This window comes from Heterocephalus glaber, unplaced genomic scaffold, assembly GCF_053883595.1.
Source record: "Heterocephalus glaber isolate CG9 unplaced genomic scaffold, H.glaber_assembly_v1.0 deba00001509, whole genome shotgun sequence".
Classification (NCBI taxonomy): domain Eukaryota; kingdom Metazoa; phylum Chordata; class Mammalia; order Rodentia; family Bathyergidae; genus Heterocephalus; species Heterocephalus glaber.
In genome coordinates, this window is record NW_028258325.1 from 43,250,983 (window position 1) to 43,265,020 (window position 14,038).

At 33.5% G+C, this 14,038-nt stretch overlaps 1 protein-coding gene across 25 annotated transcripts in view; it reads left to right on the forward strand.

The window, feature by feature from the left end:
- The window catches only part of Fip1l1 (factor interacting with PAPOLA and CPSF1), a 75,969-nt gene that overhangs the window by 39,910 nt on the left and 22,021 nt on the right, over positions 1-14,038 (forward strand). For 13 of the 25 annotated variants that reach the window (XM_087187647.1, XM_004849715.4, XM_021262343.2 and 10 more), the window contains one exon: positions 1,736-1,892. In XM_087187647.1, coding sequence (XP_087043773.1) covers positions 1,736-1,892 — 157 coding nt within the window. Of the gene's footprint in view, positions 1-1,735; positions 1,893-13,551; positions 13,579-14,038 lie in introns of all 25 variants that reach the window. The other 12 variants (XM_087187648.1, XM_013073967.3, XM_087187645.1 and 9 more) reach the window with 1 other exon arrangement.

Consider the following 14,038-nt stretch of genomic DNA (forward strand, 5'->3'; position numbering starts at 1 on the left):
TTTAACTTTTTTTTTTTTTTTTTTTGGTACCAGGGATCGAACTCGGGTCCTTGAGCTTGCATAGCAGGTGGCGAAACCACTGAGCTAAATCCCCGGCCCTCCTTTAACTTTTTGAAACATTTACACTAAGCAAAATTGAGATGCTATTTTGAATATATTTTTGTGTATCCTTTTTCATGCAAATGGTATTCCCATATTATTTTTTATTCACTTATTTATTTTTGGTACTGGGGATTGAACTCATGTCCTTGCACTGGCACAGCAGGCGGCGAAACCACTGAGCTAAATCCCCGGCCCATTCCCATATTATCTTAAAAATATGATCTAAAATCTGTTCATGATTGTTTTCTTGTATTTACCATAATTTATTTAATGTGACATTTCTGAGGGAAAGGAGCATTCCTTTGTTTTCAAGATGAAAGAGTGAAAGGAAATGAGTTATAAGTAAATTGCACAATTCTTAGAATAGAGACTGCCAGCTATTCAGCTTAGCCATCCTTCGTCATTTATTCCCTTTTTCTGAATACCCTAAAAAATGCTCAAAGTATTTTGGTTCTTCAGTAAATTAATTATGTAAAATGTTTTTTTGTGTGTGTCTTTAAAGATAATTATTTCCAAAATGGAAGATAGACCTCTGTTTCTTTTTCTGAACTATTACAATACCATGATGTCTTAAAAGATTTTTGTTCCCTAATTTAAGAATAGGTTATGAGTATAAATTTATAAAAATTACTGTATTTAAATGTAAGAAGAGTTGAATATGAGGATCACATACCTAAGTGATGTGCTTTAGTCAGCAAGAATTCAAGAAATATAAATTAAATATATAGCATTATGTTGGCTGTTTTGCTATTTCCGAAACCTATTTGCCCATCAGAATCCCTCTGGCAACTTGTCTAAAGTCCTCTAGGTACCACTATGTTTGCTATTGTATTTAAGTAGGTTTAGGGTGCTTCTGATGGTACCCATTGCTTACCTGTTCACACATACCAGCATTTTTTGCAAACACTGGTTTTATTTTTGAAGTCTGAACTTTTTTTGTTGTTGTTGTTATATTTGGTTTTTTGAGACAGGGTCTCTCTATATAGTTTAGGCTCTCCTTGAGTTCACTGTGTAGTCCAGGCTGGCCTAAAACTCACTGCAATCCTCCTGCCTCAGCCTCTGGAGTGCTGGGATTATTTGTGTGTGCCAGAGTGCCCCTGAACCTTTGTTCTTAAAGTTACATGGCTCAAAGGAAGAAGTTATTTACACGTCTTAATTAATTTCCTATTAACTTCCTACTTGTAGATACATGCTTTACAGTCTCTCTGTACCTGGTGATGACAGGCTTTCCTATAGTGAGTGTCTGACATGTGGCCACATTAATTTCTTAGGGCTAATATCTGTGATAAATGATTATATTGCTTTAACTTGAATATTTAACTGTTGTGTGGTAACAGGTATTACAGTTGCTACATTATACTTATAAAGTACTTGTGTGGAATTTTTTTTATCACTTATTAAAAAGTTTTCTTGGTATCAGTTTTTAAACCAGGCTTTAAATATGAACATTTTTAAAAGCATGTATTTGAGAGTGTATGATACTAGTGTGTATATATAAGCTCATAGTATTACCTCCCCAAGTACGTATGTATGCAAACTACACTGCCTTTTAGTTTCTTACATTGAGTGAAATTAATTTATAAGATTAACCTTAGAAAACACATCTCTCTGATGACCTGTCCTCTAATTTTAGGTCCTTTCTGAACGATCTGCTACTGAAGTAGACAACAATTTTAGCAAACCACCTCCATTTTTCCCTCCAGGAGCTCCTCCCACCCACCTTCCGCCACCTCCGTTTCTCCCACCTCCTCCAACTGTTAGTACTGCTCCACCTCTGATTCCACCACCAGGTAAATAGTAAAAAGGCGTTTGATTTGGAAAGAGAACCTGTGCGAGTTTCTTATTTTGCGTTTCAGTGAAAATATATGTTTAAAATTATCTTGGTTTATTGCATTAAAAGTAATAGATATTTTATCTGCAACAGATTTACACTGGAACAGAGATATGTATCTTTTTATTTCAGCATAGCAAAGACAGTTCTAAAATAGAGAACAATATAGATAGGAAAGTTGTCCTGTAAATATGATCATGATCCCTGAACTAAAGCTGCTACTAATAGTATGTATATAAATCCCTACTGAATTGTAAACCATATGTTAACTTGTTTTGAAAAAAAACTTAAAGATACTTTTAGCAGTAGATTAGGTCCAAAAACGTATATCCTATAAAGAGATAGAAATTAAAATTTCAGTTTGGTTTCCTTTTGAGTGATTGTTGCTGGGCACTAGGTGCCTGGCATTTGCTTAATTTTTTTGGGGGGGGGGGGACAGGGATCGAACTCAGGTCCTTGTGCTTGTGCAGCAGGTGGTGAAACCACTGAGCTAAATCCCCGGCCCACATTTGCTTAATTTTAAACAATGTAGCAAATTTTTAAAATATCTTCAGCTACTTTTGATTATTAAAAACCAGGTCAGTGGTAATAGAGAAAGAAATTACAAATAATCCCCCAATTTTATTTTTATTTATGCTTTTAATATTTTATCCAGTTCACTTTCTTTTTTCCCAGTAAATTTTTAATATTTACAGTATTGCCCTTAATTAACTTTTTATGAACCTAACAAGATTAAGATTATCTTCCTTGGGAGAATGCCAGCAGTAAATAATAAAAACTAGCTGTTTTTTTTTTCTGATGAGAATTGCAGAGACATATATTAGGATTTGCTTTCTATAAATAAAATCAATTCATATTAGAGAGCCATGTTCTATCACTTGCTTTACTTTTGTAAGAGAACTATTTTGCTTTAAGAAACCATTGTGATCTGAGTCAAATAAATGTCTCTAAATATCAGCTACTACCTTTGCCCTTCATCCTAATCACATTTGATTTCATCCCACTGTCATCTCAACTCTTGAGAAAGATGAGAAAAATGTTGCAAAAACTGATTTCCAGCTTTAGACAATCTGTTGTCTCAAAATAGAGGAAGAGATTAGAACGGGTTAGATGTGCTTATGCCAGACGACGTGATTTCTTAAGTTCAGTGATACTCTTATTCCACCAATTAAATTCAGCAAGCCATCTGTTGGGATTGGTCTGTGATTTTTGAATCTTTGCTGAGAATTAACCAATGAAAAGAGATTATGTGATTCATAATGAAGACTTAATGTGATTCATAAATGAATCCACTGTCCTCCGAAAAAAACGAATTAGATAAAATGTAGAATAATTAACTTTTGAACCTTTTTTAAAAAGAGTAAAAATGATTAATGTTTGGGATAATAATCCTATGCTCAATTGCTTGAAAATCCTATTTAAACTTTCCTAGGTAGTAAAGGCAATTTGAAAATTTTCTCTTTTATAAAATCTTACTGATTGATTGATTATTGCTATATTGGGATTGAACCCAGGATCTTAAACGAGGCTATATCCCTGGCCCTCTTTATTTTCTTATTTTTTGTTTTGAAACATAGTATTGCTAGTCATTAAGTTGCCCAGGGTAGGATTGAACTTGCAGTCTTCCTGTGTCAGCCTCTCACATTGCTGGGATTATAGGCACATGGCACCATGCCCAGCTTCTTCTTTGAAAATTTTAAAATCTCTTAATTGACAAATAATTTTATGTGTTCATGGGTACTATATGATGTTTTGATCTATATTTATCTTGTCTAATAGATTTTAAACTAACATACATGTCACTATAATATTTAAAATGCATTCTTTTAACAATTTTAAAACATAGTTATTAACTATAGTCACCATGCTGTGAAATAGATGTCTAGAACATGATTTTTTTCCTAACTGAAATTTTGTAGCCCTTGGACAATGTCTTCCATTTTCTACCCTCACCCAGCCGTAACTTCCATGCTACTGTCTACTACGAATTTGACTTTTTTAGATTTCACATATAAGTGAGATCATGCAGTATTTGTTTTCCTATGCTTGGCTTATTTCACTTAGCATAATGTCCTCCAAATTCATGAGTATTGTCAAAAATGACAGAATGAAAGAACTTTCATGTACACTAGCTAATATAGTATGTCCTCTGCCAACATTTTCATATGTTCAGTACTAGCTATCTGTTAAAGCAAAAAAGTGGTGTGAGTTTATGAAAAAATAAATACTTAGTTGTTATAGGAATATTCAGAAGGTCTGTAGGATATTGCTGATAAGCAATGGCATCATCTGGAAGTTTACTTTTTATAAAAATGATAAAGTTATTTCATTTCTTTGCCATGTAACCTGTTTATAAGAATAACAAATCTTCAGATAATGTTTAGGTTTATGGATGACATTATACTGTAGAGTACCACTAATTATTTTTCTATTGCTTGGTCTGTTTATCTACCTAATATTAATTCTCAGGTCCATGGTTCACATTCACATTTCCTTTGATACTCATTCTTGGATTATTGTTTCCCTGCTATCCTGTCAGGATTTAAGGAATACAGATTAAAGTGAAATTAATCCTGATTTAAATAGTAACTTACCGTGCATGACATGTTTACTGGGGGTGGGAGGCATATCAGTTCATATTAAAACCAAATATTTGTTAGTTGAGACTATCCAAATTACTTATTTTTATCAGAATGGGAGCTGTTAGAGAGAGTATAGGGTGTGTATTTTCATGTGTGTTTTCCTGCAATGCTAGTCCTATTGTCTTTTGTACACTTGGCACTAAGTGTGTTAGCTAATTGAGTTAACATATATGCTTCTGTAACACTAGACCTGAGTTTTCACATTGACAATTGTTACAGTCAATCATAATTTACACTGACTAATCAGCAATATGGCTGCTGCTGACTGTAGACACTGATCCTCAAAGCTATATTTTCTGTAGCCATTTGCCACAGAACCACTGATTCTGCCATGTTCTATAGTCTAATTTAAATCACCTCACGAATGACAAGCAGCAGTCAAAGCTGTGACCAGGGAGTCCCTTTTTACATATTTGCCTTAAAAGGTACTCCAATTTTTCTTAGGGTCTTAGAGAAATCTTGAGGTGTTTTGTTTGTTGTTGTTTTGTTTTTGTTTTTGCTTTCCTTATTAGTATTGAAAAGAAAAAAATCTTTTGAGAATTGGTTTAAATGTATTCAGTGTTATATTTGTTAACATTAGATCTGGATGCTGCCAGTTTTTTGTTTGTTTGTTTTTTTAAATAAACATGGTGGCTGACTCTATGTCCAGGTTTCCCTGGAAGAGAACTACCTTACACCTTCATCCCAGCATAATTATTATTATTCATTCTTGGATGTGCCCTCATTTGTGGTCTACTGTGCATGCATGGAGGTTTGTAGACATGAAGAAAATAGTTCTTTTTTTTTGGGTACCAGGAATTGCACTCGGGTCCTTGCGCTTGTGAGGCAGGCGGCAGAACCACTGAGCTAAATCCCCGGCCCAAGGAAATAGTTCTTAATAATTATGAGGTGATAGAGACAACTGTCACCAAGGCTTTTACTGTCACATAGTTGACAGGAAAGATATATTGCCTTCTCTTCCTCCAAACCCACAACTACAAACAAGTATGGAACCTTCTCAGTAACACACAGGGGTCAAAGGATTTCTGGCCATAAGAGATTTATATGAAGAAAGGGGAAGTTTTGTATTAGAGTATAGCAGAGGTTCAAGAGACATCTGGAAGTGCAGAAGTGTTTAATGTTCCTTGTAGCCATACCAACAGGAGCTTGAAAACAAATAATGGTTAATCATGATGTTCTGTAATTAAAAAAAAATTGGTTATTTTCATTTTTCTAGTGAACCAGAAAAAAAACACACAAAAACTTGTATCTCTTTTTTTTCAGGAATATATTAGTTTACTTTTTCTGAGTAGTAATAGTTAATACTTAATAGCGAATGCTCACTTTTGAACACATTGTTCCAAACACATCTCTGGTATTAACTCATTTGATTCTAGAACAACATCTGAAGTAGACGTTCTGATTTTACAGGTGAGCAAACTAGGGCTTATCGAATTTAATTAATAGCTAGAAAATAGCAAAACCAGGATTCCAACCCAGGCAGTTCTGCTGGAAAGCCTATTTTTATTAACTCCTGAGATGTGTCTTACTCTCCTCATTCATGGGACAAAATACCAACATCACAATTTAAGGAAAGAGAAGTTTATTTTGGCTCATGTTTTAGACTAGTTGTCTGGCTTCCTGGCAGAGGGACATGGCAGAGGAAAGCTGTTCACTGCATGGTAGATAGGAAGCAGACAGGGTGAAGGGAAGGGAGATGGACCCTTCCAGGTCACTCCTCAGTGACTTGCCTCTTCTGAACCCCAGCTCCTAACAGCAAGTCAGCCAAAACGCAGTATGATCCAACAGTCACCTTCCAAAAGCCCCACCTAGGAGTGTATGAGGCTCTTGGGAGACATCTAGATATAAACTAACAAAATGGATCAGTATATGTCAAGATAACTGTCAGCATTGGATTATATGTATTCACCACAATAATAGACCTTAGAAGCATTCCTCCCAAAGCATCTTCCTGGTTTGAACTATGTACATATATCTGGGTGGGGAAATTAAGGAGATTGAAAGAATGGGAAATAGATTTTTTGTAAGGATCCAGTTAACTTATGTTTGCTTCATTTGTATTAAGGCTATTCTGAACTGAGTAAGCCAGTTTTGAAATAATTTATTCTCTAGAAAAATATTGTAAACTTGAAACCACTGATGTTACAGGCTGTGTTGTTTGTTTATTGTGCTAAAGTATACGTATTTATTATTATAGCCATTTTATAAGTGTACAACATCAGTTCATCATTTAACCATCACCATGATCTATACTTTTTTCATCCTCCTCAACAAAACTTTATAAGTTTTAAACAGTAACTGCTTCTCTTTCTCCAGGCCTTGGTAAATCTTTATTCTACTTTCTGTCTATGAGTTTGCTTATTCTAGGTACCTTATATAAATAAGTCATGTAATAATTGTCTGTGGTTTTTTGTTGTTTTTTATTTTGGAACTGGGGATCGAACTTGGGACCTTGCACTTGCGAGGCAGGTGGCAAAACCACTGAGCTAAATCCTCGGCCCCTGTGATTTGTTATTTTTAAAAAATGAATTTAATGGTTGTGAATTATCTATGTTAGGCTTATAATTCATTCTTTTAAATGTTAATTTATTGTCAATTTTATCTCATTTTATAATGGAGTTTATTGAAGAATAGAAGGAAAGTTAGATTTGACTAATTTCTTGTTGCATTAAGTAATATTAAGGCCCATAGGACTGTGATTTTGTGGGTGTTGGGAACAATTGAAATCCAGCCTAGGAGTAGAATCCTTCTGAGTCGTAAAACTTCTTTGTTTTACTGAACATAGCCCAACCGCTCTGAACCACAAACCAAGGTATTTTGACCTTTCAAAGCACAGTGCTTTGAAAGCTGGATGCAGGATTTACTAACTTGTTTAGAAAAGAAATATTAAAATGCTTCTGCATTTTAGAAAGAAGTTGATTCCTTCCCAAAAGATTGTCAAATTCATATATACATATATATATATATATCAGTGTCTTAGCTAGTCATCTAGTACTACTAATTGTATGAACTTAAGTATTTTGTTCATTTCTTAAAGATCTTGATTTTGGTTAGCAGTAATATGTCAGAACCAAAGAGTGAGCAGCTCAGCTTACATATGGGATCATTCTGCATTTCCTAAAAGGTCTGCATCTTTAGATTATTTCTCTGTTAACACCTGGTTCTTAATGTTTCTCAAACTTTTTAGTCACAGATTTCTTTAAACTCTGAAATATTGTTGCAGACCCCAAAGAGCTTGTATTTATACATGTTGTATCTCTTTTAGTATTAGAAATTAAAACAAATTAAGATATTTATTAATTTATAAATACTTACAAACTTACTGCATATGAACATATAACATTTTTATAAAAAATAGCAATGTTCTTTTTTCTAGAACAATAAAAAAGCATTTAGTGAGAAGTGACCTTGTTTTATACTTCTGTAAATCTTTTTACAGTGTAGATTAATAGAGAATAGCAGGGTTCTTCTATTTGTTTCTTCATTAAACCTATTAAGATATCTATCCCATGTCATATAGCTTTAGGAAAACTCCACTGTACACATGAAGAAGGTATGGATCTTCGTATCTTTATGAAAGTGGTTTTGACTTTCAAAGGGTCTCAGACCCCCAGCATTCCCTGAATAAAACTTTGAGAACTGCTATTTTGGCAGAAGTTTGGTCTGTATTAGATTACTGATATCAGCATCTTTGAATTTTGTCCTTTTTTTACCAAGAAGCCGTTGATGAATATGTATGAAATAACATTAAGCTGTTGTGCTATGGAGTTTTGGTCTTACCAGATTACTTCATAGTAATTGGCACTGTTTGCAGAAATGTACACATTTTTCATGAGTATCTATGAAAAAGAATTTTTTGAAGCCTTTGAGAACGTATTCACTTTCTCTTTTGTTGTTTTTCTATATTTAAAAACACACAAATACAACCCGTTATTTTCAGTAAACTCAAAGTAGGGAATAATTCTAATTATCTGCAATAAATAGTGCTTTTTGGCATAATTGAAATTAATTTAAATGCAAATTTCATAGGATTTAAAAGCTTTGTTAAGACCCTTGTTTTGAATGCTTTTCCCCATGGATGCTCCCCATATATATATATATATATATTTTTTTTTTTTTTTTTAATCCTTTTATTGGTACATTTTAGGTGTACAATATAATGACATTCATCATTGGAAATATGCACGTTTACATACTCTCTTGGTTCTTTTTTTTTTCTTTTTTTGGTATGGGGGATCGAACTTGGGTCCTTGCCCTTGCCCAGCAGGCAGTGAAACCACTGAGCTAAATCCCCGGCCCTTGGTTCTTATTTTTTCCCCCTTCCCCTGCCCTCCCTTCAACCCTTCCATCCTTCCCTGTTTACAAAGACTTTGGTACCTTTTTATCATTTTTCTCATATTAATTCCATTCCCTTCTTTCCTTTCCCTACCCTTCCCACTTCCCCTTCCCCTTTGCCCCTTTTCTTCCTATTTCACAGTATTTTTTATACCTTTTAGTACTTATTTACACTTTCAGTTTCTCACACTAGAGAAACTATTCAGTATTTACACGTGTGTCCTATTTCTTTCACTTAAAAGTATCGCCTCAGTGTGCATCCATTTAGCAATAAATGTCTAATTTCTCATTTTTTATGGCTGAGTAGTACTCCATTTTATTAAAAAAACCACATTTTCTTTATCCAGTCTCTAGGTGATGGGCATTTAGGCTGTTTCCAAGATTTAGTTATTACAAACTGTTATAGTTATATTTTTAATACACCATTGATAATGCTGTTTATAGAACATAATTATAGCTTAATATCTGCTGTCATGCCCTGTTCTTCAGTCACTTTGTGATCATATGTCAACTGGTAAAGAACTACTATACATGTTCTCTATAAAAATACAACTATCAAATATATTTTAAGATAGAATTTTTCTTTTCTGCAGATTGCAGGTTTTATAAATTAGAGGAGTAAATGATCCTTAAAAAAATTAAAGTCTGTTCATTTCATAGTAATGTAAAATTATGTTTTTTGCCTTTTAGATATGTATTATGATAACTTTTTGGTTGCTTTTAGTTTAGTAACCATAGCATTTTTAATACCTTTTTTTTCTTTGAAGTTGTTTCTCTTTTTTTTTTGTACTTTGCAATTAGTTGCTTTAATCATTAAGAAATGGCTTATAGTATTCTACATTCAGTGCTTTCTAAAAAGGGTAAGTGGCAGGTGAGATGTATGTATGTGTGTATGTGTTTTTGTGTCTAATTTTTAAAAATTTGATAGAAAGCATTTCTGGTAAAAGGTGTTAAAAATTTTTACAAAGCTGGACTTTATACTCAATTTTTTTGTGCAGAATTTTTAAGTTGATGTCTTTGAAGTTGAAGTAGAAATCTTGAGACTTGAAGTAATCAGGGTTTTTATGGGATTTGGAATTTAGTGAGAAATAGGAAGCAGAAATTCACAAAATTCTTCCATTTTTTTCTTTTTAAACTTAATAGAAAAGAGATAAGTAGTAATTACAGGTATTGGTTTTCAGTTGCTGCATCACGAATCACTCTAGCATGTAATAGTTTAACATAATATATAGTTATTACTGAGCAGTTTTTCTCGGTTAGGAGGAGCAGCTTAACTGGTTTCTCTGCTTCACAGTCTCTCTCAGACCTCACAGTCATCTCTAAAGGTTTGACTGAGGAAGGATTCATTTCTGAACTTAATCATGTTGTTGGTGTTACAAGTACTTGGTTTCGGGCCAGCGATTTAGCTCACTGGATCCGCCGCCTGCCTTGCAAGCGCAAGGACCTGAGTTCTATCCCCAGTACCAAAAAAAAAAAAAGTACTTGATTTCTTCTAGGCTGTTGGGCTGAGAGGGCCCACTGGCTGTGGTCTTCTACAACATGGCAGTTTATGTCATCAAAGCATGCAAGCTGAGATGGCAGTAGAAAGGGTACCAGCAAAAATAGAAGTAACTATCTTTTGTAACCTCATCCTGTAAGTGACATCATTTTTGCTGTGTTTTGTGTTATAAGCAAATATATCCAGCCTGTACTCAGAAGAGGACATAAATAGAGGGGTGTACAAAGGCATAAATAGCAGGATGCAGAGATCTTTGCCTTAGTTACACAAATTAATGATGGATACATGAAAAATGAGTTTATAGACAATTTTTGTTCAGTTCTTTTGTGACTGCAGAGCCCACTAATTTATTTTATGGAAGGAAATTTCTTTTTTTTTTTTGGTACCGGAGATCGAACTTGGGCCTTTGTGCTTGTACAGCAGGCGGTGAAACCACTGAGCTAAATCCCTGGCCCCAGGAAATTTCTAATACAGGCAAATTTTTTTTCAAAATTTTAAAATACTGTATTTAGCAGGAATACTGACTTTCTGTTAATTTGCCACAGTTCCCTGAGTAGAATTTCCAATCTTCCCTCACCCAACCCCCCTTTCTCCTTTAAGAGTATGCATATATAGTCCTTAATATATTGGAAAAATTAAATTTTCTCTCCCTCCCTCTCTTTTTGAGAGTGCCAGATAGTATAGGTTCTCATACTGTTTTACTCTTCAATGTCATTTGTAGATGCTTTCATCTGCTAAAAATTGGGAAGAATTTTTTTTCATCTGTATAGAGTTCTGTAGTAGTGAAATTAGGGAGAATTTTAGAATCTAATCCAGTGAGTCTCTAAGTATGGTCCCAAGCCAGCAACATGTTATATCATGGGAAATTTGTGGGAATGCAAGCTTTGTGGGTCCACCATAAACCTACTGAATCAAAATCTAAGAAAAAACAGACCAGCAATATTTACCTAAATTCTCCAGGTTGTTCTGATGCAAGCTTAAGTTTCGGTTTATAATGTATTCAACTTGTTAGAGTTTCAATACTGCTTTTCCAAAAGATTTTTGTTACCACTAAAAATCTTAGTTTTACTACTGTTAGGGGTGGCTTTCCAGGAAAAGATATTTTTACTACTCATTTTCCAGTGTTGTTGGCCTTACATTGTATCACATTGTAACGTTTTTTGGTTGTAATTTGAAAATGTTCTTGATAATTGTCAGGAAATTGGTTGTATAATGCTTTATCAACTTTACAGTCTTGTAATGATTGACACTGAAAATCTTAGATGAAATAAGAGATTTCACAAGAAGAGCCCTTGCTAGTTCCCATGCCAGCTTTTTGTAGTATAGATAATGATTGGAAAGACATCTATACATGCCCTTTTTCTTTTGTTGTGTTTGTAGTCTTAGTTCTAGTTGATTTTTAGAAATTTGTCCTATTACTATGGTAGGCAGACTAATTTTTAACTACTATTCTTGCATATTTAATTTGGATGTATCTTTTATCTTTATTTTGTCAAAGTTTTACAGCTTAAGTATTTTTGAAATGAGTAGTAATTTCTTAGGTTTTTTTTTTTTCATGATTTCACTTTTTGGTAAGCTGTAATAAGAATAAGCTAAAGTGATATAAGCTGGTCATGTCTTCATTTAGGTAGACAGTATTATAGTATCATGGAGTGGGTGGCCCATTTTGATATAATGTTAACTTGCAAAAGAAATTTAAACTACAAATTTAAATTTGAAACCTAGGCAAAATGGTGAAGTTCAGTAGTGTTCTAAAAATTCTGTACCTTTCTAAAGAAAACTAGGTAATAGTATATATTAAAAACATTTGATGATCTGCCTTCCTTAATTTCCCTGTTTAGCTTGGAATCTGGGTCTCATAGCTTGTATTGTCCGCTGGACTCTTAGTGGGGAAAGCAGCAAGTTAACCTCAGGATGGATGGGAATTGCCATAATTGTAGATTAGATGGGTAGATTTGTGGAATCCTAATGGTTTTTTAAACACGATGGCTGTTTTAAATATATTTTTTAGTTTTGTTGTGTTTGTAAGGTTAGGGTATCCTTTATTGCATTGGTGCTTAAATCAGGTGTCTGAGTGTTAAGGCGATCTGCTGTCTTTATATAAACTTCTTACTCTGATTGAACATGCATGTCAGAACATTTTAAACTAAAGCATTAGCAAGTCAAGAAAACATTTGAAAGTGATTGTTCCCAGCTTTTTGCATGCATTTAGCGAATTAATTAAAATTTCCCCTTCCTATGTACTAATTTTGATAACAATTTTAAAGATAGAATTTACTACTCCAACTGTGTTGAACATATTTATGGTATATAACTTTTCATGAGAAAGTTGCTTTGAATTTAACCGAAAGTAGTTAAAATTTTTATGTCACATAATTTGCCTTTCATGTTTCTCTTAAATTTAAAATACAGACTTTAATTTTAGTACTAGTAAATAAATTTAAGGGCACATTTGGCTAATGTAAATTGACAATGTTCATACATAATTTATTTCTTAAAGTTTATAATGTGTGCAAATAAATTAATATTTTCTGGCACCTGTAGAAATAAATAATCCACATCTATGTTAATGTGCCCTGGGGGTATGCATACGTGAATTTGCTATACCCTTTTCTTCTACAAGTTAAGGAAAATATTAAATATTTCCCTACTCCCGCTACCAGTAGTCAAACAACTTTAACATTTCAATAATCCACATTGGGCTTTACAAAAGTGAATAATTCCATAATCTTCAGTTACCTTGTACTATTTGCAGTACTAAAGAACCCACAGATTAGTTTCCCTATCAAAATGTTAAGAAAACAAGATCAGGCATTGATTATCAAATTTAGTTAACATTAATGTTACGGAGTTTGATATTTGTCCATGCACAAGTGTGCTTTTTAACTGATGTCTAACTTCATTTGTGATTACAGCTAGTGGGGGAAATTTTATCAAGTTGTTGACAGGGTTTTCATCAGGGAAGTTGGATGGTACATTTGAATTGTTGGTCTGCAAGAAAACAGAATGGTTCTCTTTTGAGTGACTGAGCCAGGATAATGAGGCAAGGGGTTTTATTTCAAAGTTTGTTTTGGTGATGGCATAAATACATAACAGGTTCTGAAATCCAGTTACTATATTAAATTTCATCACTTGTTTTTTAGGTATCCCAATAACTGTACCACCTCCAGGTAAAACTTTTTTTCATGTTTTTTCCATCATTGTTAATGAACATGAAATTTCAAGCTCATAGTTACAGGAGGGTCAGTGTTGATGTGGTTAGAATCAACTAGGCTATTGGGATTTCAAGGTCCTATTTTCAGCTCTGCCTTTGCTTCATTTCAGTTTTAAGATACTTAGTTCTCTTGTACCTGTCTTACCCATTTCTGTGGAAAGAGAGATTATGAGAAAATTCTTACCATATCGATTTGTGGAAAAAATAGAATGGAATGTAAAATATTTTTTTATAAAAAAATTTTTCAGACCTATCAGTTTTTTAGATGATAAAAGGTACTATAAGAGAAAAGTAATTTACCTTTATTTTTAGCATAGTTTTTTAATTTTTTAGATCCAGCTGGCATAACTCAATGTCATGAGAAAATATGTTCTGAGCCACACAGCAATTGGATGAATTAATGAGTGGTCTCATGA